The sequence below is a fragment of the Felis catus genome, chromosome A3 (genome assembly GCF_018350175.1).
Source record: "Felis catus isolate Fca126 chromosome A3, F.catus_Fca126_mat1.0, whole genome shotgun sequence".
NCBI lineage: Eukaryota > Metazoa > Chordata > Mammalia > Carnivora > Felidae > Felis > Felis catus.
Window position 1 is genome coordinate 126724787 of NC_058370.1, and position 26401 is coordinate 126751187.

At 38.9% G+C, this 26401-nt stretch overlaps 1 protein-coding gene and 2 long non-coding RNA genes across 7 annotated transcripts in view; 1 reads left to right on the top strand and 2 right to left on the bottom strand.

Moving 5' to 3' along the window:
• Positions 1 to 1162: 1162 nt before the first annotated feature.
• On the bottom strand, positions 1163 to 15355 carry LOC123384605. Its single transcript, XR_006595953.1, has 4 exons — positions 6053 to 15355; positions 5339 to 5606; positions 4265 to 4505; positions 1163 to 2129 (listed from the first exon to the last, which is right to left on the bottom strand). It is a non-coding gene; the product is annotated as an uncharacterized LOC123384605 (long non-coding RNA).
• The window catches only part of LOC123384606, a 28411-nt gene continuing 4955 nt past the window's right edge, over positions 2946 to 26401 (top strand). The window contains exons 1-2 of the long non-coding RNA XR_006595954.1: positions 2946 to 3034; positions 3382 to 3428. This is a non-coding gene — a long non-coding RNA (uncharacterized LOC123384606). The remainder of the gene's footprint in view (positions 3035 to 3381; positions 3429 to 26401) is intronic.
• GEN1 (GEN1 Holliday junction 5' flap endonuclease) overlaps positions 18360 to 26401 on the bottom strand; it is a 32612-nt gene continuing 24570 nt past the window's right edge. For 4 of the 5 annotated variants that reach the window (XM_045054912.1, XM_045054911.1, XM_023252083.2 and 1 more), the window contains exons 12-14: positions 25276 to 25337; positions 23767 to 23907; positions 21209 to 22755 (exon numbers count right to left, since the gene is read on the bottom strand). In XM_045054912.1, the coding sequence (XP_044910847.1) occupies positions 21440 to 22755; positions 23767 to 23907; positions 25276 to 25337 (1519 nt within the window). In that variant the 3' untranslated portion in view covers positions 21209 to 21439. Of the gene's footprint in view, positions 21083 to 21208; positions 22756 to 23766; positions 23908 to 25275; positions 25338 to 26401 lie in introns of those variants that run through there. The other variant, XM_023252084.2, reaches the window with a different exon arrangement.

The window sequence follows — 26401 nt, forward strand, 5'->3', positions numbered from 1 at the left end:
GGCATGTAGGTGGAAGACAGGAGGGTTGTAGGGAGACATATGGGTGGAGAATCATCAGAACAGAGGAAAAGGGTAGTAAAAAGAGGAAGTGAAACTAATTCTCCCTTGAGAGCAATGGGCAGGATGTGTTGATTAATCCTTAGTGCAAGGGAATATGAGCAGTTCACCTTGGTTCAAAAATCTCATGTCAGCATTTAGCCCCAAATAGCTCGGGTTTTCCTCACAGACCAGAAAGGGGAAGCAGCTTTGAGTGCTTCTCCACTGATTCTTCGGCAACTGGCTAGCAAGATTCAAAAAAAAAAAAAAAAAAAAATCTCATGTGTTACATTTACACCTACTCCCCTTTTAAGTTGGATTTTTTATTACCACTGGTACTTGGGGTGGCGTTTTAATACCCATGTCAAAAAAGTTGAAAGCAATTTGCACTGAGGTTGTTCTCTAAGGATTTGCCTCTGTTCTTACCAGCCTGAAGAGCAAAAGAAGTGTGAAATTACTTCCTCAGTCCTCTCCAATGCCAGAAATTAAGATGCCAGAAGTCCTGGTATTAAAATGAATACTAAACATGTTTTTTAGGAAAATATCTGCCTAATGACCCCGCTTATTTTCAGAAACATTGGCCTCTCCTTTGGACCATTTTTTAATCCAGATTTCCTTACTTGCAAGTAGACTGGCACCTAAAAAGCAGATACAAGGCAAAGAATAAAGTAGGGAAAATATTTCTCATGAATATGAGGATCAAAGGAGTATTGTTCTGGAAAACTCATCCTGATAAGAAAAACACAAGCTTGCCATTGGGGAAATGAACAAGGGAGTGAATAAACAACTCACCAAAGAAGTACAAGGGGCTAATAAACAGAAAAGTTCACCTCAATAGTAATCAAAGACATGTAAATGGAAACAACAAGGAGAGGCCATTTTGCACCTTCCAAATTGGCAAAGTTGGCAAAAGGGTGAAAAAGTAGTCCTGTCCACACACTGCTTGTGGAGGAGTAAACTGGCTAGATTTTTAAAAAATATTTTAAAATATCCAGAATGCATTAAAATTTTTTTTTAAATGTTTATTTACTTCTGAGAGATAAAAAGAGACAGAGCATGAGCAGGGTAGGGGCACAAAGAGAGGGAGACAGAATCTGAAGCAGGCTCCAGGCTCTGAGCTGTCAGTACAGAGCCCGATCTGGGGCTCGAACCCATGAAACACGGGATCATGACCTGAGCCAAAGTTGGATGCTTAACCGACTGAGCCACCCAGGTGTCCCTAGAATGCATTTTAGATTTAAAACTACCTTTGGCATATGAACTTTATTCTATAGAACCAAACAAAGTCATAGTCAAATATTTATAAAAAAGAATATTTATCATAATATTATGATAGTAAAAAATTAAAAACAACTTTGAAATCTAACAACAAAGTAGGGATATATAAATTATGCCCTCTCTGTATGATGGAATACTACATAGTTAACAAAAATCAGATTTGCAAGGAACACACAACAGAGGAGATATAATCTAATTGTAGAGTTTTTAAGCAGGGCATATAAAATTAATACTTTGATTCAATTAAATGTTTGCATATAAAAATGACTAAGTGTTTGAGTGGTTGTTTCTGGTAAGAGGAATTGAGGGTATTTTTCTTTATTCACCTTACTTGCTTCGTTGTCTAATGGTTTGAAGCATGATTTGAAGCAAAGACTGTCAGCCAGTGTTCCTAGGTTCAAATCTTGACCCTTCTCCTTTTATGCGATCATAAGCAGGTAACTGAATCTCTCTGTGTCTCAGTTTCTCTTTTTGTGATATGGGGATGATAACAGTACACACTTCACAGGATTGTTGTGGAGATTAATACATGTAGAGAAATGGCATGATACCTGGCCTTGGATATAGACTCAGGAACCACAGTTGCCCTCAAGTTGAATCAAAGCATCTGGGTAGCACATTTACTCAAAAATGAAGAAAGGACAAAGGAGGAAGGAAGGGAGGAAGGGAGGGGAATTACTCTTGTAAAGATAATAGGACGCTGGCGAGTCGGATACAGTAAGGGTTGCCAAGTCCTTGTTGGAGCTCTATGTTCAGTATGCACGTCATAGAGTTCACATGCATACATTCCCACACTTGCATGATGACAAGATCACCTAGGGAAAGAGGAAGATTTATTTTCAAAAGGAAGATTCCCAGGTCCCTCTCCTGGAGATTCTGATTTGATAAATCTAGGCTGGGCCCAGCCAATTTCTTTTTTTAATAATCAGGGAAGTCACACGCCACTGATTTGGACAGACAAAAGACCCCCAGAGGGTTGAAAGCTACTGAGTCTGGCACCAGGAAACCAAGGGCATGTCCAGTGCTGGTCTCTTTGTCTAGAGTGTTAAATAGACATAAAGTATGGGACACAGGGAGCAGGACTGGATGATGTCTAGGCCTTTAAGACTCCTTGACTTTTTCATGCTATTAAAAGCTTTCCTGATAACTTGTCTGTCTGACATTTAAGGCTGGTTAGGATGTTCTGGCCCATCCTGACCCTTTGAACTTTACGTCCCCCTGGTCCTCGGGCACATTCTCTACCCCACTCCAGGATGGCTCTACACTGTCCCTAGACCACAGTTTCTTTTCTTGACTTTTTCCTGGGTGTGTCTCACATTCAAATGTCCCTCTCCCTCCCTTAACCTAATTCTCTTAATCCCTTTAAGCCCAGTATAAGTGTCTCCTCCAAAAACCTTTGTGTCCTGTCCACCCCTCAGTGACCATTTATACAGACAGCCCAGTTCCGAAGGTTACCGTGCTGTCCTGCATTGCTCAGTAACTTCTTTCACTTTTCAAACTCAGAAACAAGGGCTTTGATCATAACTAATACACGAATATTGCTTTATAGCATGTAGATGGTTTTCCTGTTTTTATCTCTGGAGCTTTACAACAACCACATGAGGTAGATAGTGTTATCATTTCCATCGGAGAGTTGAGTAAACTTATGTTTAAGGAGGCTTTCTCACTTGCCTATGGCAAAACTATCCGTAAATGACAGAATTGCAAGACTGTACCACTGGTAAAAGGAAGAGGGATTCCCCCATATGAATATTTCCAATGTGGAGGGTTAATGAGTGGCCCTCTTTGTTGTCCAGAGCAGGGGGAGGCCAAGCCCCAAGGCTTTAAAGAACAGCTGCATCTCGGGGCTGAGCCTGTGCCATCCACAGACTCAAATGGCAGGCTCATTATTGCAGCTGTTGCCGGCTTTAGGGAGCCACACAGCTGTTACCAGGAGATGGGCTCAAAGAGAACGGGGAAATAGAGCCCTGCGGCAATAACTGTGCCTATGTGTGTGAGTGTGCATAGCGTTGTCCCTTCTCACAGCTCAAAAATGTTCTAAAGATGTCATGTCATTATTCCCTACAGGAACACCGGGTTCGGCAAGTACAAGTGAGAAAGCCATCAGAAGGAAGGTAAGTGTCTTAAACTAGCCTTTCCTGGACATTCTGCAAAATGAAAAGCAGAGTCTTTGCGGGCTGTGCAACCTTCTTAATCGTCAGCATTTGTGATAAGCCCTGCAGAACAATGTTCTTGGCAGAGCTGAGGAGCCCTAGTAGTGTCTGTGCTGAGGAATAGACAATGGATTTGGAGATAAATGTCCACCTCCCCTCCCCTCCCATGCCTTCCCCATGACACCAGCTGTTGACATCTTATGGATCTTAGCATCTTTTTTTGATGCTGAAGAGACCGTGCCTGCTGATGAGCCCATATTCTGTTTTCTCTTATTACCCATCTTACTTGTCCCTAAAGCTTCCCTATTCCTTCCCCACATTTCCCTTTCCTCCAGGCTGGACCTCCCCTTCTCACTCTTCCTTGGAAAACAGGCCTCTTTTCCCACTGCTAGGCCTTGGCCAGTGTAGGTTTTCTGCCTCGGGCGAGTGGTGCCACCCCACTTCCTATCCAAACCCTACGTGTTCTTTCTGGTCTACTCTGAATACTAGCCACCACCTTAGTGGCCACTATTGCACCTATCGTGTGTGCCATGCAGGCCAATACAAGGTGTGGTAAATGGATCTGTGCCCCACAAATGCCATCATTTTCCTTCTTTTCTTGCACCAGGCCCCTTCCATCCCTCTCTGATCTACAACACTGCTTCTCTAAGTGTGATCCAAAAACCACCTGACTCAGAATGTAGGCAGATAAGGTCCAACAATTTGTTTTTATAACAGACTGTTCAGATGAGTCCTCTTAAGAAAGCTGGATTTGGGAATGATTGGTCTAGCGGTTTGCAATCCCCATGGTTACCTACCTGGAGTCTGATCCAGTACAGAACATCCCAAGGTATTTCCCCTGTCAATGCTTGTCGGCCTCGTTTGTCCCACCCTCTCTCATTTCTGCGGGAGTGCAGCCTTGCAGGCTTCCTGTGAGCTGTGCACAGTCTCTCAATGCCATTCTTCCTGGGCCAGAATAGCAACAGCCTCCTTCACAGGGTATCACCAAGCTGGTTTTGCTCTCACAAACTTGCTTCCAGATTGGTTAATGCATCCAGCCTGCAACACACATTTTCTAAGTATTCTATCTATGATGTACCAGAAACCTCCCTATATTCTGGAGACATACCAGGAACCAGATGAGGTCCCTGTACCAGGGTGCTCATTTTCTAGAACAGACATCTATCTGCAGGGTACTAGAGGTCAGGAATGGGCTTCAGGATGTCAAATGCAGTGCACAGCAATGACCGTGTATGTGTCTGGGTATATTTTACTGGTAAGGAGGTCTATAGATTTCATAACGTTTTAAAAGTTTTGCATAACTCGGGGCGCCTGGGTGGCGCAGTCGGTTAAGCGTCCGACTCCAGCCAGGTCACGATCTCGCGGTCCGTGAGTTCGAGCCCCGCGTCAGGCTCTGGGCTGACGGCTCGGAGCCTGGAGCCTGTTTCCGATTCTGTGTCTCCCTCTCTCTCTGCCCCTCCCCCGTTCATGCTCTGTCTCTCTCTGTCCCAAAAATAAATAAATGTTGAAAAAAAAATTTAAAAAAAATAAAAGTTTTGCATAACTCAAAAAGGCTAAGAGCTACCAGATGGATGGATAATGATGAGAGTACTTCTAAATAGAGAAAATGTCATCACCGGCAAGCTAACAAAATGATGCCAAATTGGGATCTTTAGTAACCCTGTCATTAACAGGTCAACTATTTACTCCAGAGTGGGTGATATCAAGATGCAGAAAAATTTCCTTAGGTATCAAGGCCCTCGAGGTAAAACTAAATGCCACAGTCTATCCTCCTGGTAGTTATATGTGGGTATATCTCATTTCTGAGGAGAATGAGGTTGGTATTGATGATCAAGAAAAAAAATTTGGTGGAAATAAGTTGTAAGTTATACCTTAAGAGCAGATGGGGTTGGGCCAGGGCATGCTGGATAAAATCTGAAGTCGTTGGACCAGCATCATCTCGGACCCCTGTTGTCCTGAAACTTGGGCCCCACAACTATGTGTTTGATGGGCAATCATTCAGAAAAGAGTTTCCTCAGGAGCAGCTCAGTCCACACCAGAATCTACCCTGGGTGCTCGGGAGAGGAGATTTCTCCTTCTGTAGCCATTCTTCTGGAGAGGAACCTTACCGAGAGCCTCTACCATGAGGTTGGATTCTATCTGAAAAGAGCAAAAAGGATGCCTCAGACTCCCAGTCTGACCCCCAGCTCAGCACGATCTAGAGGTGTTTACAAGGAACTACAGTGGGGGAAGGGAAGAGGCATTCCCTGTCTGGATTGGAGATGGGATGGGATGGGGAGTGGTGGGGAGGAAGCTGCAGTTTGAGCTTTGAACGTGATCTCTCAACCTCAACAGGAAGACCCAGCACCAGCAACGACTTTCTTATGGCTCCCAATTTGACACTTCTCAGGCCCCCTCTTTGGGCGTGGGGGGGGGGTGGGTTTTCCAAGGAGGAAGGGAACTTGCAGAATCTTCTGACATGTACCAGACAACCTCAAGATTCTGGGGGAGAGCCCACATCCTTGTTTCCCAGGGGAGGCCCTATTGCTCAAAATCTGACTCAGGTTGCTGGTGAATGCTGGGTGATTTTAGATTACAGACCCAACCTCCATTAGTCCACAAAATGATTGCATTCATTGCTTCATTCGGCTGACTCTTCACTCTTCTGCACAGGAACAAATTTCCTAGGCCAGTCACTTCAACCTGGGTGTTGTTTGTGCTTTTCATCACACCCCTCCACCTGCTGTGGGACAGGAAGGGTCTGTGTTACCTGCAGTGCCCAAGTTCAGACCTTCTGGTCCCACTAGGTACTCGTTAAGAACCTTAAGTCAGTTATTTCTCTAAGCCAGGACTCATCTGTAACATGAGGACAGTAATTAATTGTACCTCACTGGGTTGTAGTGAAGATTAAATACAACAAACCACCTAGCACATGGAAGTGTTAATGTGATTTGTTTCTCTTTCCTTTTTTTTTTTTTTTGAGTATACTTGACACACAATGTTACATTAGTAAAAAATATACAACTCAGTGATTTGACAAGTTTACACATTACACTGTTCCTCACGAGTATAACTGCCACCTGTCCACTTTTAATATAGCAAATATATAGTATTCTAATAAATCTGGTGCCAGTTACTCTGCACAAGTCATTGTCTGAATGCCTGTTTCTTGGATGGTTTTTGAGACCCCCTCCAGCTGCAAAAATGTAAGGGTCTGAGATTCTGAGTTTGTTTCCAATAGGCTTTCTTAGGGCTGGAGAGAAGCTGTGTTCAGCAAACCCTATGAGGCTGCAGATGCTGGTTCTAAACCCAGGCTTGCAGCTGTTGGGCCGAAGTGGTCTGTGCGAAAGATGAGTAGAAGCAAAGGGAAAGTTCTGAGCCCAAGAAGAGCTGCAAAGGAAAAGGCAGCTGCCAGTTTGTCCCAAGTAAATCAAATTGTGACATTTATTGGGCTATTTCCAGAATAACACCAGCAAAACTGGAATGCAGGATAATCTGTTCTGAGAAGGATCTTAGCTAAGCAGCCTGCAAGAACCACCCTTGTCTACTGGAGTCAGCCTGGCTTACTGAAAAGGTCATAGGTTGGGACATACAGACCTGGGTTTTAATTCTGTCTCCACTACTTATTGGTGACTGGAGCAGGTTTTTTAATCTCTCTGAGCCTCAGTCCCCCCCACCCCTTAACAACAACAACAAAAGGTAAATCATAAATGAAGCTTGCAGGGAGATTGTGGGGGGTAGGAATTAAGAAAAGTACCTGATATACAGTCAATATTCAATAAATAGGAGCTATGTGATTTTGGGCACACCACGTCAGTGCACCAGGGTCCTCTGGCTCTGGAGCCATCACCATTTCTTTGATTTGTACCTGGGACAATGCACAGAATCGGGTGGGGGAGGAGGAGGCAGGCAAGTTTCAGGGAGTGGGTGGTAAGGGGGAAAAAGGAGATCAAAAGGCCTATAAATATCTGTCAAACTTTAAAATGCAAATCCCTTGCCTGTGTCCCTGTTGGGACCAAATCTTCCATTATCACCTTTCTGGGAAGAGCCTGAGAGGAAAAAAAGGTTAAGCATAGTCTTTCCCTTCATGGAGTGTTTTGGTTTGTTTTGGTGTGATTTTGTGGTCAGGCCTGGATATGTGATAAACATTTTCAACCAACCCAGACCTGGAAGCATGAGTAGCCACTTAAGACACTAACTGCACATGGGCTTCCTTGTGGGTAGACCATGAATTCCTCAAGAAATAGCTCCTGAAATTTGCATGATACTCGCTTGTTAAATGAATGGATGGATGGATGGATGGATGGATGTTTATTCTGAACATAGTAAGTCACTTTACTAGTTAGTGACCTAGTTCTCAAGGATCTCCTTGCTCTACACTTCACTGGGAGCCATGATTGGAGGTGGGGGAATCTCCTCTGAGGGGCAGCTACAGCCCTCTGACAAACTCTAGGATGGTCTCTGCCAATGGCCAGGGCTCTGTGCAGCCCCATACCTGGGTATATACGATGCTACAGAGAGGCCTTGCCCTACCATTTGCCCCAAAGTGGTGGCCTCCTCTTATGAGCCCCTACTATTGGTGACTTATTTTTGGAGAAAGCATAAAATTCCAGATGAATTCCACAAAAAAAAGAACTTCAAGGGTAAGAGAGGCAACAACTATCTGATACTCATTGTGTGCTAGCTCTGTCTCTCCCCTACCACCACCACAATCAGAAACATGGAGCCTCATTTCCTTTCCTCCTTTCCTCTTCCCTTGTGTGCCTTGTTTTCTTGTGAAATTGTACTTGTATATGAAGGGTGAGTGTTGTTGTTGTTGTTGTTGTTGTTGTTGTTGTTGTTGTTTCCTGGAAAAAAGGCTCTAACAAATGTCCCTAGTCTGGGATGTCCTAAAATACATGTCATTGATTAGACTCTGTCCTGGATAAACTCACCGATGCTAGGTCTTAACCAAGAACCCAATAGTCTTCTCTCCTTCTCTAAGTTGCCTCCACCATTCAAAGCTCCTACCAATCACTCACCTCTAGAAAGCCTTTAAGGACTGCCTGGGTCTTCACTGACCATTCTATTCTGCATTCTGATGCCCTCGGATGCCATTCCCTTTACCGAGAACTCAGTGGTATTATTTGCTATCCCAAGAATGCATAAGTGTCATATTACAACTAAATTGTAAACATTTTGAAGGGAGGGACCAGATATTATTCCTGCCTAGCCCATTACTGAATCTATCTTAAGAATTTAATTAAAAATTGCAGCATATTGGTGGTCAAAGTGTGGCCTTTCACTTCAGGCAGATTTGGGTTTAGAGGTTCACTTCATCCATTTCATTCATTCATCAAGGATGCATTAAATGTGTGCTACATGTTAGGCACTGTTGAAAGCTCTGGGAATATAACAAAGAACAAGATGAAGTTTCTTCTCTTGTGTTGTTATTCTAACGATAAGAACCAAACAAACCAAAAATCTAGTGATTTTGTGAGAAAATAATGCAGAGTAAGAGGTAAGTATGAAGGAGTGTGTGTCCAAGGGTGGGAGGAGTGGCTACTTAGCTAGCATGGTCATAAAAATACTAGCTAAATGGTGATAAGGAGCTTACTATCCAGAGATCTGTGAGAATTCCAGGCACAGGGAAGAGCAATTTCAAGAGCCAGAATTTGGATAGAGTTTGGTATGTTTAAGGAAATTAAAGAAAGCCAGCACCACTGGAGCAAGGTGAGCGAGGGGGAAGAGGTTGGAGACAAGGCTAGGGAGATAGGCAGGGGCCAGCTGTGGTGGACCTCATAGGATCTGTCAGGGATTTTGGAATTTATGCAGTGTCTTGGTAAGTTTTTACATGGGTGTGGGTTGGGGTGAGTGTTAGGTTGTGATTTGCAATTTCAATAGATTTAGCTGATATGTGTGCTGTGAAGGGCACAAATGCTTTCAAGCAAGGAGAGCAATTTGAAAACGCTTTTAGTAGTTTTCAAACTACTGCCTTTGGAGTAGGCAGTAGGGACCTGCCTAGGACCTGCCTTTGGAGATAGCAACACAATCGGGGGGTACTGTGTGGCTGCAGGCATGTTGCTTTACTTTCCTCTGTTGTTTTCAAGATCACTAAAACATGTATTTATCTGATTATAACAAGGCCTGGCCCACTGTAGGCATGGGGCACAAGTGATTAAAGTCAGAAATGAATGCTAAAAAGGAGACGCTCCTAACTCATGCTCTGCTGTGTACTTGCGGATGACCAGTCTTGTGGACATTTGGCCCTGGTGGTTAAAGCTTTGAAGGAAGGGGGCGAACGCTCTGGGAGATTCAGTGTCCCACTTGTCCCTCACATCCTACTCCTTCCTCACACACCCAAATCCCCCAGTCTCCCCAAGTGCTGACTTTGATAGTTATTTTTTAATTCTGAAAATTAAAGCAACTTTCGTGATCGTTTCTTGAGTATCCACAATACTGCTTTTCAGGGACTCTGAATGACTCTGATTTAGTGGCTAGTTTTCTATAAATCCAATGATTATAGATCATTGCATCTCACTGATGGGTGGTTTCTTGAATAGTGCCACAGCCTTAGATAAATGCAGAGTATATAGAAGCCTAATTTTTACCAAAAATCTTTGGAGATAGACTAGCTCTGGGCTCAAATCCTGGTTCTGCTGTTTACTGGGTATTGACCTTGAATAAGTTCCTCGGCTTCTCTTAGCCTCATATATAAATAGAGGATAAAAGTGCCTGCCTTTCTGAGTCTTTGTGGGACATAATGGAAAGCATTTTAAAGACATCATTTGTGGTCCATCAATGGATTTGATATACCAAAATCAGTAATGCTAACTTTGTACATTAATATATGTCTTTCAAGAGGGCATTCATCGCCAATATGTAAATGAGTGTGAAGAAAGGAGGAAGTATCATTCTCACTATGAGAAGGAGAAGCAAGCCAGAGGCTGGGAAGGTAGCTAATCTCTTCAGAACTAGGACAATTACTCAGACCACTGCCTCTGAGGTTAAAGGGTGTCCTTTGGTCTGTTTCACAGGATGTAGACCTGGTTGTACTGAGTCCTTTGACACCTCACATAGAACTATCCCAGCTGTGAAGTCATGGGGGCTTCACAGGGCCTGGACGGGAGATGTCTGTGTTTGGACAACCCTGTAAAATAAGCCTTCTGGGATCTGGCATCCACGGAGTCACCATTCTCCATGTCATAGAAATGCAAATGATGTCAGCAATAACGATTACACTGGAGCAGTTACTGCAACCAGTATTACTTGAAAACAAAGCAAAACAAAAAGGGAAAGGATGGATAGTCTACCTTCCCATGGACACTGAATAAGTCACTCATTTTCATTTTCAGATTCAAAGGGGAGACAGCCCTTTCCAACTTCACTCATGGCCAGTGAATGGTCAATGAAGAGATTTAAGTTATGATGAGGTGAACACTATAGAAATACTTTCATTGGGTCTCTGATCAAAGAAGTCTAAATATGCAGGCAATTTTTGCCATTTGGGGAGGTCAACATTTACCTTTCCAGGTCTTGGCATAGAATAATGCTGACGAAACTCAGACACTTAACCTCTGTTAAAGAAGTTTTGCCATGGTGCTTACAAAGAGAACTCTTCTGAACATTAGCAAAATATTCAGTCATTCTGCCCACATAAGGGTCAGCCTACTTTACTGATGACTCTCCCCTCCACTGCCAAACAGGCAATTTATTGAATTTTTCCAGCCTGGAGATAGATACACCATCCATTCTGACAGTCATCAGAAAAGATTCCACTTTTTTTGGACTCTTACCGGGGCTGACTCTGCAGCATGTCAGTTTAAAGGCAATGTGGCAAGTCCTTGTAAGAGGCTAATGCAAGCTGTTAGCTGAGCCTGATAAAAGCTTTTCCTGGCTAAGAAGGTGATGAACATTGCCCAGTTAATCTGCAGATGAAAGGAGGCTGCCTTCAGTGATATTATTTACACTGTTTTACCCGAAGTGCTACCAGCACAGCAGAAACACTCAGCAGTTGGTTTAGCCTCTCCAACTTCAGAAAGTGAGGCATCTCACCATGGCATCTTAAAATGACTAAGGGGGACTAGGGATCAAGCTGATGAAGGGAGCCATCCAACCAGATTTGATCTTTCTCCACAGAGAATGGAGGCACTAAGACCCTGAATTCACCACCAGGAAGTCCACACCCATTCATTGAAGCTTCCTGTGCCAGCTCCTCTGTTAGGTGCTACAGATTCAAACGTAACAGGTGCTCGCAGCTGGTGCCACAGACAAAAATGCAAGTGAATCAACACACACCTATTTGCAGGTAATAATTTAGAAGTTTATCAGAAATTGTAGGGATCCCTAACAAGCTATATAAACTTTTCTAGAGAATACCATATTCACAGTGAATCTTGATGGGTAAATGAGAGTTGGTGAAGCAGAGTCAAACTTTGTGCAGAGTTCTGAGAGGTACAAAAATAAATAAGACTTGACCCCTGAAAGAGTTCTCAGTCTTGCCTTAGAAAAAGATGGACACATTTTTAAAGAATACTGTGCCTCCTACATGGAAGGCACCCCACTAATATTTGTTGAATGAATCAATGAAATGTGATAAATACTCTCATGGAGGTATGCATAGTTTTTTGGGGGGCACAAATAGAGCAACTAGTTTGGGTTGGAATCAGAAGTTATTATGACATTTGAGTTGGTCATTGATAGATGAAGGGAAGTCATCCAGCTAATAAGGAAGGAGCAAGGATTTCAGGCAGTGAGACATTCATGAGTAAAGACATAAATATATGTTTGGGGAATAACAAGTGGACTTAGGCAGCTAGAGCCAAGGTTCATGGCTGAGAATGACTGAAGCTGAAGCTGGAGAGATGGGTGGCCGCCAGACTGCCCCAACCTGGTGGGCCAGGCTGGGGTTCTGAGACCGTATTTTGCAAGGACTGTGAAGCTACTGCTGGCACAGGCTCCCGGTGGGAGGACCATGAACACAGCTAGAAGTTACTATGCTGAGCGCCGTTCCAGTGTTCTGTGAACAAAAAGGACTCAGCCCCTGCCCTCATCAAGTGTGCATTCTGGTTTGGAAAAGAAGCAATGAAAAAGGCCCTAAAAATGTTTATAATGTCAGGTAGTGCTAAGTGTAAAAAGAAGTAATTTTAGACGAGGTCAGGAAAGGCTCCTTGAGCTGACATTTGAGTAAAGAACTCAATGAAGTAAGGAAACATAGGGCATTTCGTTCTGTAAGGAATTAGGAGACCTGAGTTCTAGTCCCAGCTTAAGCTTTTTCCATCTGGGTGGTTTGGGAAAATTATTTTTAAACTACATAGGTCTCCAGCTAGCTGTTATACACAGAAAATCCTGTACAAAGTAGGTTCTCAGTTAAGTGGCTTATGTTAAGTGGCTGATAAATGATACACGAATTGCCAATTCTATTTGAACAAGCACATTATTTTTTTCCAGGATTGTAACCTTAGCTTAAATGCCATTATCTTTTAGGATCCCTTTTCTGACAATGCTAACATACAGACAGAATTTCCGTTTTCTGAAACCATTTCTCCCACACTCACACTGCTTCTTAGCAGAGTATTATGGTGTCCACATTTTTTACCTGAAGGGCAATGTTTGCTTACACTCAGCTTAAATCCAAATCTGAAAGTTTGCTCTCCTTCCAAATGGTGGTAAGTGCATAGCTGACAGCCCATAAGGTGTCAATGGTGGCAGCCATTTTACAATATCTACAATATGTTGAAACAATCTTATAGTATACCATTTACCACTGTGTCTGTAGGACCCAGAATAATGCTTGTCACATAACAGTTGTTGCATAAATATTTGAATAAATGAGTTTCAAAAAAGTTAGGAAATGCCCCCAAGTTCACATAGAAAATCTGGAGCAGAGAAGAAAATAGGCATGTCCAAAAACATGATCCATGTGACCCCTCAAAAAGCAGGGTCCTCTTCATTATGCGATGCGGAAGAAAACCCCCAAACTTAAAGACTGATCATACAAAGCCCAGAGTAGTTACGCCAGAATAGGACCTTAGTTTGAAACCAGTTCTGGGATTCCGGTAGCTGAGAGGCAGCTCTTTGAAAGTGCGTTTTGGAGTAAAGCAAGGCCTCCCTAACACGACAGTCTATGAAGTGAGGAACACGTACACAACCCATAAAAGTCTATATTACAAGTGACATCATAGACCAAATCAGCAAGGAACAGGAACAACATAGAAGGCTCTAAAAAGGATTGACAGAATCCGAATAATGAAAGAGGAGAAATCCTTCAGGAGGAGAAACTGAAAACTGATGTCCAAATTCATCCATTCATGCCTATATTAGATATTGAGCAAAAGCAACCCAGATCAGTGACTCTGAACTAATTTCGTTTCCAGCTTATAAAATCCCAAGTTAAGAACAGCTCTGGATGCTGGGAGTGAACAGATCAAGATAAGCAGGTCCCTGGAGGAATGTTTTAATAAGGATTACTTTTGCTTCTGAATATTCAAAATATTGCAAATATAGTCTTTACAGAGTTGTTAAGAGAATAAAAAGCTTGTGAAAAACCTAGTTTGCACATAGTAGGTGCTCAAGAAATGTTCCTTTTCCCTCTTGCCCAGCAATTTTAAATTCACTGTCTTCCTCCTCCTCTATGACCAGGCTGGGTCACAGAGGCACCTTTGGTACTTTGTGTGAATTGCTGAACTCGCATTTAAACTATCCATGTGTGACTTATACAGTCAGAATCCTTTAGCATCCTGGTCAGGTTCTTTGCTACGTTTTGTCCTGTTCATTTTTCCCTTTGCCCTAATATATCTTAGCTGGCTTTCTGCTCCAGATTCCTCATCACTTCTCCATCCTTGGCCATTTCTTTGCCTGCATAGTGATTTGTTCCATGGACACTGGAGTTCCAAGTAAGACTCCACAGTTGAAATGTATTGTTCACCATAAGCCTGCCGACTCTTACCCTTTATTCCAAGCCCAGGTTACTTCAACCTATTCCCTCATCCCCTGAAACATCTTCTGCTTGTAATCCTGCTCCTGCCAATCAAATTTCTGCCTATACTTCAAAGCCCAGTCAATTCTCATGTTTGCTAAAAGAATCCTCCCTCCTCTGGAAGACTGGTGTAGTATAGATTGCCTATTCCATTCATTCAACAGTTAATTCTGTGCTAGCCAATATAATTTATTCTTGTATATAAATATGCCACATTTCCCTATCTTGCTCTAGCTTGTCAATTCCTTGCAAGTAAAAATTGGGTATTACGCCACCCTGTATTTCCTGGCAGTCCCTGGCATTTGAATAACTATTGCTGGGGTCAATCAATGTGCACTATCCAAGTGACTTCACTTGGAACCAGGTACCAGTTACAGCAAGACTTGGAACTACATCAAAGATTAAATGAAAAATAAGAGAAGAGAAACTTTCAAAAAGTTCAATAGTCCCAAACTCTGGAGAAAGGTAAATTTGAGACTATTTAACTTTAGTAACATGGAAGCCAAATTGGTGACTTTGACAGGAAAATGTAAATAATGAACAAAGATAAACTACCCGATTTCAAGACTTGCTATAAAGCTACAGTAATTGAGCCAGTGTGGCACTGGAATGATAGATCAGCGGAAAGAAGAGAGGTCAGCAATAGACCTACACTCATGGTTGAAACATTTTCAACAAAGGAGCCAAGGTAATTCAATGAGGTAAAAGGTATGTTTTTGTAACAAACTGTGGTGGCACAACTGGGTATCTGTATGAAGAAAAAAATGTTCTTCAATCATTACCTCTTTTCACATGCAAAAATTAACTTAAAATGAATCATAGACCAAAATATAAGAGATAAAAACCACTAAATTTGTAGAAGAAAAAACAGGAAAATTAGTCGGGACACTGAGTTAGACAAAGACATCTTAAATAGGCTACTGAAAACAAAAATTAATAAAATAAACATCAAAGTTTAAAACATTTCAGTCTTTGAGACACACAGTTAAAATGAAAAGATAAGCCAGATTCAGACAAAATATTTAAAAAAAAATTTTTTTAACGTTTATTTATTTTTGAGACAGAGAGAGACAGAGCATGAACGGGGAAGGGGCAGAGAGAGAGAGGGAGACACAGAATCGGAAGCAGGCTCCAGGCTCTGAGCGGGGCTCAAACTCACGGACCGTGAGATCATGACCTGAGCTGAAGTCGGATGCTTAACCGACCGAGCCACCCAGGCGCCCCTTTATTTGTAAAGCACATATCTAACAAAGGGCTTATGTCTAGAAAAAATAGAGCCCTTATGATTTAATAACAAGAAGACAAATAACCCAATTAAAAATTGGCCAGAAAAAATTGCAATTTCATAAGAGATATATGAATGGGTAATATGGACATAAGATCCTTCATGTCACCAGTTTTCAGGAAAGTGAAAATAAAGCCAAAGGAGATATCACTACACACTTACTAGAATGGCTAAAATGAAAAAGATTGACCATAGTAAGTTTTGGTGATGATATGGTGTGACTAGAACTCCCACATATTGCTGGTGGGAGCACAAAATGATTCTGCACCTTTGGAAAAGAGTGTGGCAGTAGGTTAACAATTTCAACAAATGCTGACCAAAGATCCCTACATCCCCAAACATCCCTAGATGTTTATCAAAGAGAATTAAATGTCCATCTGAAGACCTGTATCTGAATATTCATGGTTATATTATTCATAATAACCAAAGTATAAAAACCAACGTTACTTCTCATCAACTGATGGAGGAAAAAATAGCAGCATATTAACACTATGACATACTGTTCTGCAAGAAAAGGAACAGAGTATTAATATACACAACATAGATAAGTCTTTAAAACATGTGCTAAGTAAAAGCCAAACACAAAGACTACATACTGAATGGTCCCATTTATAGAAATTCTAGAAAGGCAAAGCATTGTGAAAGAAAGTATCAGTGGTTGTCTGGGATCAAGGTAATCTGAGAGGGTTAACTACAAAGGAGCATAAAGAAGGAAACATGAGGATGATGAGACTTTTCTATAGCTTGATTATGGTGGAAGTTATACAACTGTATACACTTAACCAAAACTCATCAGACTTTGCACTGAAAATGAGTGGATTTTAGTGTACATAAACTATACTTCAAAAAAGGAAAAAGTCAGTTAAGTGAAAAAGGAATTGAGTCCTTAGCTAGATCTCTGAGAACATAATCAAGATAATTAGCATGGGGTGTAGGATCAGGTGAGCAGTTCCAAACAAAATCAATTACTCCAAAGTAAAATTTCACCATCATTGATGAATGGATAAAGATGTGGTTATACCTAAATACCACATATATGGTATATACCTATATACTACATCTTCTTTATCTGTATCTATATCTATATCTATCTATATACATATATACAGAAAAAAATATATAGTGTTACTCAACAATCAAAAAGAATGAAATCTTGCCATTTGCAACTAGGTGGATGGAACTGGGAAGTATTATACTATGCAAAATTAGTCGAGAAAGACAAATATGACTTCACTCATATGAAGAATTTAAGACACTAAACAGATGAACATAAGGGAAGGGAAGCAAATAATATAAAAACAGGGAGGGGGACAAAATATACGACTTAAATATAGAGAACGGAGGGTTGCTGGAGGGGTTGTGGGAGAGGGGATGGGCTAAATGGGTAAGGGGCATTAAGGAATCTACTCCTGAAATCATTGTTGCACTATATGCTAACTTGAATGTAAATTAAACAACAAATAAATTAATTAAAAAAAATTTCACCGTCATCTCCTTCAATACTAGTCCTGGGAGGGGGCGCCTGGGTGGCTCACTCCATTAAGCATCCAACTTCGGCTCAGTTCATGATCTCGCAGAGCCGTGCATCGGGCTCTGCGCTGACAGCTCAATAGTAGTCCCGGGTTGTGCAACTGTAACCTCAGAACATAGAGAGAGCTGTACACACATCTGTGCAATAAGGTCCAATTAAAATCAAAAGTATAGTTTCCTTGAAAAAAAATTAAATATGTACATCGTATGGGCATTTAAAATTTAGGTTACTAAAATATGTGAGTGCTAGCTCAAACTTTAAACTGTGGTTATTTTACCAGAAAAATGCCATTCTTGGTAAATACACTGTCAAGTTTTTCTAATGTCTGGTCTTCGAAGCAAATTTACTATTTTCATGTGTACAGTAAATGCATATCATTTATAATTTTTTAAACTATTAAAGGATATTTGGAGGATTCTTAAAAGGAAACTTACAACAAAATCAATGTGTTTAAGAGGCACTCAGCTGATTTAGTTCACATATTTGACATTCTATAGTTTAGATGGCCTTAGAGACTCAAAAATGCTTCAACTAATGTACATTTACCAATAGTTAAAATCAAACATGACATTCACATCTGACATATCTCTAGGCATCTGGGCAAAAATACACATGGAGTGACATGAGTCATTAAAGAGTAAAACACATCATATTTATTGATACGGAATAATTTCTAAGATACATTAATATATTGGTACAGAACACCTCCAGAAGGATCTACAAGAAATTAGACACTGTGCTTGCCTCTAGATATAAGAACTGAAGTCTGGTCATTAGGGTAGAAAGCCGACTGACTTTTTCACTCTATACTTTTGGACTATTTCACCTTTTTAATTAACCACTGAAATTCCTACCTTAAAAAATAACTTATTTAAATACACACACACACACAATCTGTTGAATTAGGCTTAGGTGGGATCCTTGAGAGCAGAGGACTGATTGCCTTTATTTAGGATTCCACTTGCCTAGGATTTTATATATAGTGAGTGCTCTACAAACATGACACTTTTCTAAAACAGGTAAACTTGATTCAAAGCATTTTATATATATATATATATATATATATATATATATATATATATATATATTTAAGGAAATGTTCAAAAAAATAAAATCACAACCTCAGAAAAAGCACAAAAATTCACAAGTATTCCAAATTTAATTTTAAAACATAGCATAATGTAATAAATACTAGATAAATAAGCCACAATTTCATCTCCAGTCTTAGGAAAACCTCTTTGTTACTCTGGACTTGTTTTTTAATCTATAATATAATGATGCCAGTGTATAAATGGGGAGGTTAGAGTATAAACATTTTTGATATTAAAGAGTTTGGACAGGTATAATGCTGTACAATTCCTTTTTGTTTTTAATGTGTTTTTGTTTATTGTGATATAATTAATGTGATATAATTCACATACCACAGAATATATCTATTTAAATCACACCATTCAATGGTTTTAGTAAATTCAGAATTTTGCAACCATCACTGCAATCAACTTTAGAACATTTTCCTTATCCACCCACTTCCCCCAAAAAACCATCCCGTTAGCATTCATTTTCCCTCCTGCATCCTCAACCTCCCCTCCTCTCCCATATCTCCCATAGCCTTTGGTAACCATGAGTCTACTTTCTGTTTCTACAGATTATAGACTTACCTATTTACCTACTTGGAATTTTGTACATAGATTGAATCATACATGTCATCTTTTCCAACTGGCCTCTCATTTAGCATGCTTTCAAGGTTTATATTGTAACAGGTATCAGTACTTCATTTTCTTCTTAGTGCCAATATTCCACTGTATTGATATACCACATTTTGTTTACCCATTCATCAGTTGATGGACATTTGGGTTGTTTCCACTTTGGGGCTATTATGAATTATGCTGCTATGGACATTTGTGTAAAGGTTTTTGTGTGGACACAGGTCTTCATTTCTCTTGGGTATATTTTTGGAAGTGGTTCTGCTGGATCATATGGTAACTATGTTTAACCATTTAAGGACCCACCTAACTTTTTCCAAAATGGCTGCCTCATTTTACATTCCTACCAGTAGGATAGGAGGGTTCCGATTTCTCCACATCGTCACAAACGCTTGTTATCCGTCTTCATGATTCTGGCCATCCAATTAGGTGTAATGTAGTATCTCATTGTGGTTTTGATTTATATTTTTCTGATAACTAATGACTTTGAGTTTTTCCATGTGCTTACTGGCCATTTGTACATCTTCAGAGAAGTGTTTATTCAGATATATTTATTCATTTGTTTTTTGGGGTCGTAAGAGCTATTGAGACACATGTTTCTAGTTACAAGTCCTCTATCACATTTATCACTTGAAAATATTTTCTACTTTTTATGGGTTGTTTCTTCATTTTGATGGTATCCTCTGAAACACAAAAATTGTTGGTTTTAATGAAGTACGATGTATTTACTTTTGTTGTCTGAGCTTTTGGTGCCAGATCTAAGAAATCTTTACCTAATCCAAAGTCACAAAGACGTATGTCTATGTTTTCTTCTAAGAGTTTTGTAGTTTGCAACCAGGTCTTTGATCCATTTTTGAGTTAATATGGTACGAGGTAGTGCTCAAAATTCATCCTTTTGCATATGGATATCCAGTAGTACCAGTAGAATTTCTCAAAGAAAACTGTTTCCCCATTGAACTGTGTTGGTACTCTGGTTGAAAATCAGTTGAACATAAATGTTAGGGTGTATATCTGGACCCTCAATTCCATTCCATTGATCTATAGGTCTACCTTTATGCCATTACAGCACATTCTTCATTACTGAAACCTTATAGTAAGTTTGAAATCAGAATCAGGAAGGGCAAGTTCTCTCATTTCTTTTTTTTTAAAAATTGTTTCACCTATTCTGTGTCCCTTAAATTTCCATATGGATTTTAGAATCAGGTTGTACTCTGGTGCAAATAAATCAGCTGGAATTGATGGAGATTGCTTCAAATCTGGAAACTAGTTTGGGCAATATTGCCATCTTAATATCAAGTGGTCTGATCCAAGAACATGAGATGTCTTTCCATTTATTAGGTGTTCTTTTTTTTGAACAGTATTTTGTAGTTTTGAGTAAAAATTTTACACTTCTTTTGTTAAATTAATTCCAAAGTATTTTATCCCTTTTGATGCTATTGTGAACAGAATTTACTTAATTTCATTAGTATTATTCACTGTGGGTATATAGAAATATAATTGATGTTTGCATATTGATCTTTTATTTATTAGTTCTAATAGTTTTTAGTGGGTTCATTAGAATTTTGTAGATACAAGATCTTGTCATCTGCAAATAACAACAGTTTTACTTTTTGCTTTCCAACCTGGTTACCTCTAGAGTTTTTGAATGCTAAATAAATTTATGTAAAACTTAATATTTAGAGTTATTGAAGTTAATATTGTACAAATTCACTTTTATTTTTTAAAAAGAGAGGAAATAAAGTGCTACAGAAACAAAAAAAAAGAAAACAGAAAAGCCAATAAATTGGAGGAAAGAAACCTGGTTCCCACACCATTATTAATTAGTTGTGTGATCCTGAACAAATTTCTAAGTCTCTTCTCATTATACATTCTATCTTGCAGATCTTTTTCCATTTGGCATACTGTGAACTCCCGGGGTCATGTAAGAAGTAGCTTTCCTCAGTTTAGTCAGCCATTATAACCATGATTTTTCCTAATGATTTTGAGCATCTTCCTCCTTTTCCATTTTTGCCCCTCATGAAAAGAGTAAGATTAGCACAACTGGAAGAGCACCCTAAATGTATCTTCATATTGAGAGAAAATACAACTCTCAGGAAAAGCACAACAGAAGACATTGAGAGAGAGTAGGCAATTACAAAGAGTTATCCTCTTGGGAACAAGCTGAAATAAAAAAGACAAAACTTTAGAGGTTTGTGAACAAAATGAATAAAAGTGAGCAAATAGATGAAGCATTTTCCTAGTACTGTATTAACATTTTAAAGCTTTAAAGAAAAATCAAGAACGATATAAAAATGGAAAAGTATATTTTAGAAATGTACATTATCTGAAGTTTTTCTCACAAGGATCACCTTTTAAAACCAAAGTTTTAGGTAACGTCTTTTATTACAATTTTAATTAAAAATGGAAAAGAGTGTCTCATGACATACAGAAGCACATTACATTTTTATGCCAAATGCAGAGATTATGTATTTATGGTACTAGAATACTACGTTATATTTAAATATTTTTAATTTCATTTCAAGAGTTTTGGAACCTTAGTTTTAATCTTTGACATAAAGGAAGAGGACTACCCAAACAAGTACCACAGTCACCTTTGTCCTTAGGATGCTGTAGAAAACCCAGAGAACCTTTAGCTGCATCTGGGAAACAGTCTTCCTTTCCAGCTGTGTCATAAGCCTGGGCACACTGTTCAGTTTCTTTAATACGTATTTTAGGATTATTCAATTTGTTGGCATCATCTTTCTTGAACGGGGCTGGATAATGCTTCTGAGAACGAGGCTTCATTTTTTGAGTTGTGTATTTAGCTTTCCCTAACACTGGGACACTTTCTTCATCAGAGGAATGTCTGTCAAGGCAAACACTCTTCTTCATTACACTTTTCTGAGTGGTTTGCACATCAACTTTTCTATTATAATCTAAAGCGGTATTTGATGGTCCAACTCTGGAGGTCTTTATTATTACTGGGTTATTGACAGAATAAGGTACAGAAGTATTCATTTTATAGTTTTCTTGAAATAGATAGTCTCCTTTTAGAACTTTAGATTTTCTAGATTCATTTTGCAAATGATTTCCTAGAAGATCCTTTGAAAGATGTGATTGACAATCTGAACCATTGTTAGCAATATAAGATTCTTTTATGGTAACTAGGGACAAAGTCTTCAGGTCGACATTTGGTTGTGCATTATCCGGAGGATACGATGATTTTATACGTATTCGTTCCTTTAAAGGCAAATCTTGAAGATGTAAATCAGTAATGCCAGAAAGTAGATGTTCTTCAGTATCATCAATCTTTTGAAGATCCCTATCCAATACTTCATTAATGTCTGTGGTGCACCATTCTGATGCAAAGGACGATTGTTCTGGGATATTTTTAAAATTTTCAGCGATGGCTGTTTCAAGTTCTGATTTTAAACCATGAGAGGAAGTGTTTCTTGGAATAGCTGGAGAATTACTAAAAGAAGTACCTTCCCAGTCAATGGTGCTTAAGTGTAGATCAGCAATCACCGATACATTATAGGATGAGGTACTAGGTTGAGTAGATTCTGGAATTAGAGACTTACTGACAGCTGTAATTTGCTGCATAGGCAAAGGTCCTGGAGAAAACATTAAATGTTCTTGTGTATTCAAACAAGGAGTATCGTCAGGTAAAAGCAAGCTATTCAATGATGCAGAAATAGATTTCTGGGATAATGGACAATGAGGGGTAATTTCCAAATTTAACTTGGAATTCTGCTTAGAAAAGATGTCACATGTGGGGTTTAAAGTCATCTGTGACTGGAAATTCTTATTATCTGATTCTGGCCAATTGTTTTCTTTATGCTTAATTTTCAAGCCTGAAAAGAAAAAAATACAGCATTATTAAAATCGATATCATTTTCCCTACCTTGAGTAAATAAATAAAGAGTGCAGATCAGAAATTTTCTGTATGAGCAATTTTTGCCTTTTTTTGTCTCAGTGTATTCCTAGAAACTATATTATAATCATAACAAAATAATTATTATTATATTTTTTTTAATTTTTTTTTTCCAACGTTTATTTATTTTTGGGACAGAGAGAGACAGAGCATGAACGGGGGAGGGGCAGAGAGAGAGGGAGACACAGAATCGGAAACAGGCTCCAGGCTCTGAGCCATCAGCCCAGAGCCCGACGCGGGGCTCAAACTCACGGACCGTGAGATCGTGACCTGGCTGAAGTCGGAAGCTTAACTGACTGCGCCACCCAGGCGCCCCAACAAAATAATTATTAACAAAATATTATAAAATATTTTCTTTTGGAAACAATGTTATAATTGAATTTTTTTCTCATCAAGTTCTTGGAAATAAAGAAAATGTATTTATAATCCAAAAGATGTTATACATACTAGTTGCTCGCTAAGTGGTTAGTACAATTACTATTAACACTTGGTTTATTTAGCAGTCACAGAGTAGAATGGTTTACTCATGGCTTTAAACGAAATATGTCAAGGGGTGCCTGGGTGGCTCAGTCAGTTAAGCATCCAACTTTGGCTCAGGTCATAATCTCATGGTCTCTGAGTTTGAGCCCTGCATCGGGCTCTGTGCTAACAGCTAAGAGCCTGGAACCTGCTTCAGATTCTGTGTGTGTGTGTCTGTCTCTCTCTCTCTCTCTCTCCCCTCTTCTGCTCACGCTTTCTCTCTCAAAAATAAATAAACATTAAAAACATTTTTAAAAATTTTTGTAAAAGAAGTATTTCAAGACAAAGAAGCAAGAGTATAATCCTAGCTCTTGATTTCATAGAACTTTCAGCAAAATATAGACAAGATAGATTCAAATAGAACATTAAACATTTGTGTGTGGTATAAACAGCTATCAAATGTGATACGTACTTTTTTGTTTCTTCCCTTTCATTTCTAAGTTTTGTTTTTGGTAAACAGCAACAATCTCGGGATAAGCTGCTTCAAACAATGATAATTCTTCTATTGTTTTTAGAACCAATTCTCCATGTTTATCTTCCATAGCATAATGTTCTAAAAGATTAAAAATGCAGTAAAAACAGCCTTAACTGAAGGTTTGTAAAATTCAATTTTTCTAGGTAACTAAATCATGAGCAAATCGACGATTCATTACAAATCTTGCTTTACAATATCTCTATTCTAATAATTTATTGATACTAGTGCAGAATTGATTTTCTTCTGCCTTGCAAGACCTGGAAAATGATTCCTTTCAAAATTAGAACTTTAAATTCTCTTGCTTTAAAGATGGTACTTACAGAATAGAAAACTTTGTTTAGATAAGGTTAGTTGGTTTGAATTCAGTAGGAGTGTTAAAATTTCCAGAAAAAGAGTGGGAACAGACAGTTTCCTAAAACCACAACATTAACTTTCTTTAGTGGTGGCTTCTGAAAAGAACAGAATTGAGGATATGCTCAGGCTCACTGGACTCACAAGTGGCTGATACGTGAAAATGAGAATGCTTGCATGTTGAATTTACAATAAGGTATATAAATAGTAGGTTAGGTACTTATGTTTATCCTACATGAGTGCAAAGCTGCATGAGAAGCCACACTATAGTGAAAATATTAGTTGATGAGTTTAAAGTACAAAGAGAGGAAACAGGTAACTTAAACTATTTCCTAGTTAAACAGCTTGCTTACATCTTCTCCCTTAAGCAATAGAACCCACAAGAACGATGCTCGATTCTGGACAGAGATGTACTGCCGAACTGGGTCAATGCTATTTTCTTTCCTGAAAATATACGACAGTTGGTGGAACTGTTCCTAAACAGTCTTCAAAATTCTTCAGCTATTTTCCTGTTATTGCTTAGAGTAGTTTATCTAGTTCTTTATAATTTCATTCTTCAAAATCATCTACAACTTAAACTTTCATTGACAAATCTACTGCCTCACTTATTCAAATATAGTCACACAATCTAACTTCAAAGCCAGACAGAAATGAATTTGGAATCACTTTCCATTTTAAATGATCTGTGCTTTCCCTGCCTTCAGTTTTGGAGGTAGCTCAGAGTTCACTGCGTTTTTGTCTGCAGCAAAATAAGAGTAATTTGACAACTATACATCCCCATAAAAACAAAACAGAGTAAAGAAGGAGAAGACAGCAGCATTTTCTTAATAGAAATCAAAACTGCTTCCATATTATATTCTTAAACATTACAAAATAAAGGTCAACTTAAGGTATTAAAATAAAATTACTTGAAATTTCTAATATTTACTATTCATCAAAACTTATTTAAATAGCACAGGTAAACTATGAAATCAATCCTCAGTGAATGTGATATGTCTTTATTTTTTACATACATACATGTTTTATATATGTATACAATATTTGCTAAACATATACGATTAAATGTTACAAAGTTTGCCTAAAGTGAATACATACCAGGCTTTTCCCATTCTATTTCCAAGCAATGAATTCCATTTCTGATTCGGGTTTTAACAATTCTGAAAAACAAATTCTTCTAATGAGGTCCAACTGCAGTAGGTGTTTGGAAATTTCCAATTTGTAGATTATTCAATTTCCATTGATTTTTATTCTATTTTTATAATATTCTAAAAATACTATAAAGAATTATGACATAGTTATTACTCTGACTAGTTATTCAAAAGATAATTTTATTGTTAAGTGTACAGAGTTTGTAATTGTTTTACCCTATCAGATTTCATTATTATTCAGTGTTCCTCTTTTCCATAATAATGATCTTTCTTTTAAAGCCTATTTTTTGTTAATAAGGAAGTTTAATCCAGTTACATTTATTGTGACTACTGATTTAGCTGGACTCATTCGTACATCTTGTTTTGTGTTTCTTTTTTCAACATTTTTTTTTATTTTTGGGACAGAGACAGACCACGAACAGGGGAGGGGCAGAGAGAGAGGGAGACACAGAATCGGAAACAGGCTCCAGGCTCTGAGCCATCAGCCCAGAGCCTGACGCGGGGCTCGAACTCACGGGCCACGAGATCGTGACCTGGCTGAAGTTGGACACTTAACCGACTGCGCCACCCAGGCGCCCCTTGTTTTGTGTTTCTGTTACCAAGCTTTTTCTTTGGTACTTCCCTTCTCCTCCTTCCTGTATTCTTTTGGTTTGACAATTTTACTTTCCTATTTTATGTATTAATTTTGAAGAGAGAGATCGTATTTCTGGTGTTTTAGTGGTTACCCTTCAGTGTTTACATGTATACTTTGGAAGTTTTAGTTTATTATCATCATCATATATTAATCATCAAGCATTATGCAGCTATTTATATACATATTTTTCCAATTTATTAAATTAGCTAATACATTTTATTGATTTCTCTTTATTGATTGACCACTGTTTTTTGTTATCCACATCATCCCTCTAGGTTCATTTTTCTTCTTGCTTAGATACATCCTTTAACAGTGGTTTTAATGAGGATCTGTGATTTACTCACCAACCAGTAAATCATGCATTAATGATGTCTAGGTTGCCAATTATTTTTACTCAAAGCTTTGAAATGTTACTCTATCATCTTCTGGCATCTATTAG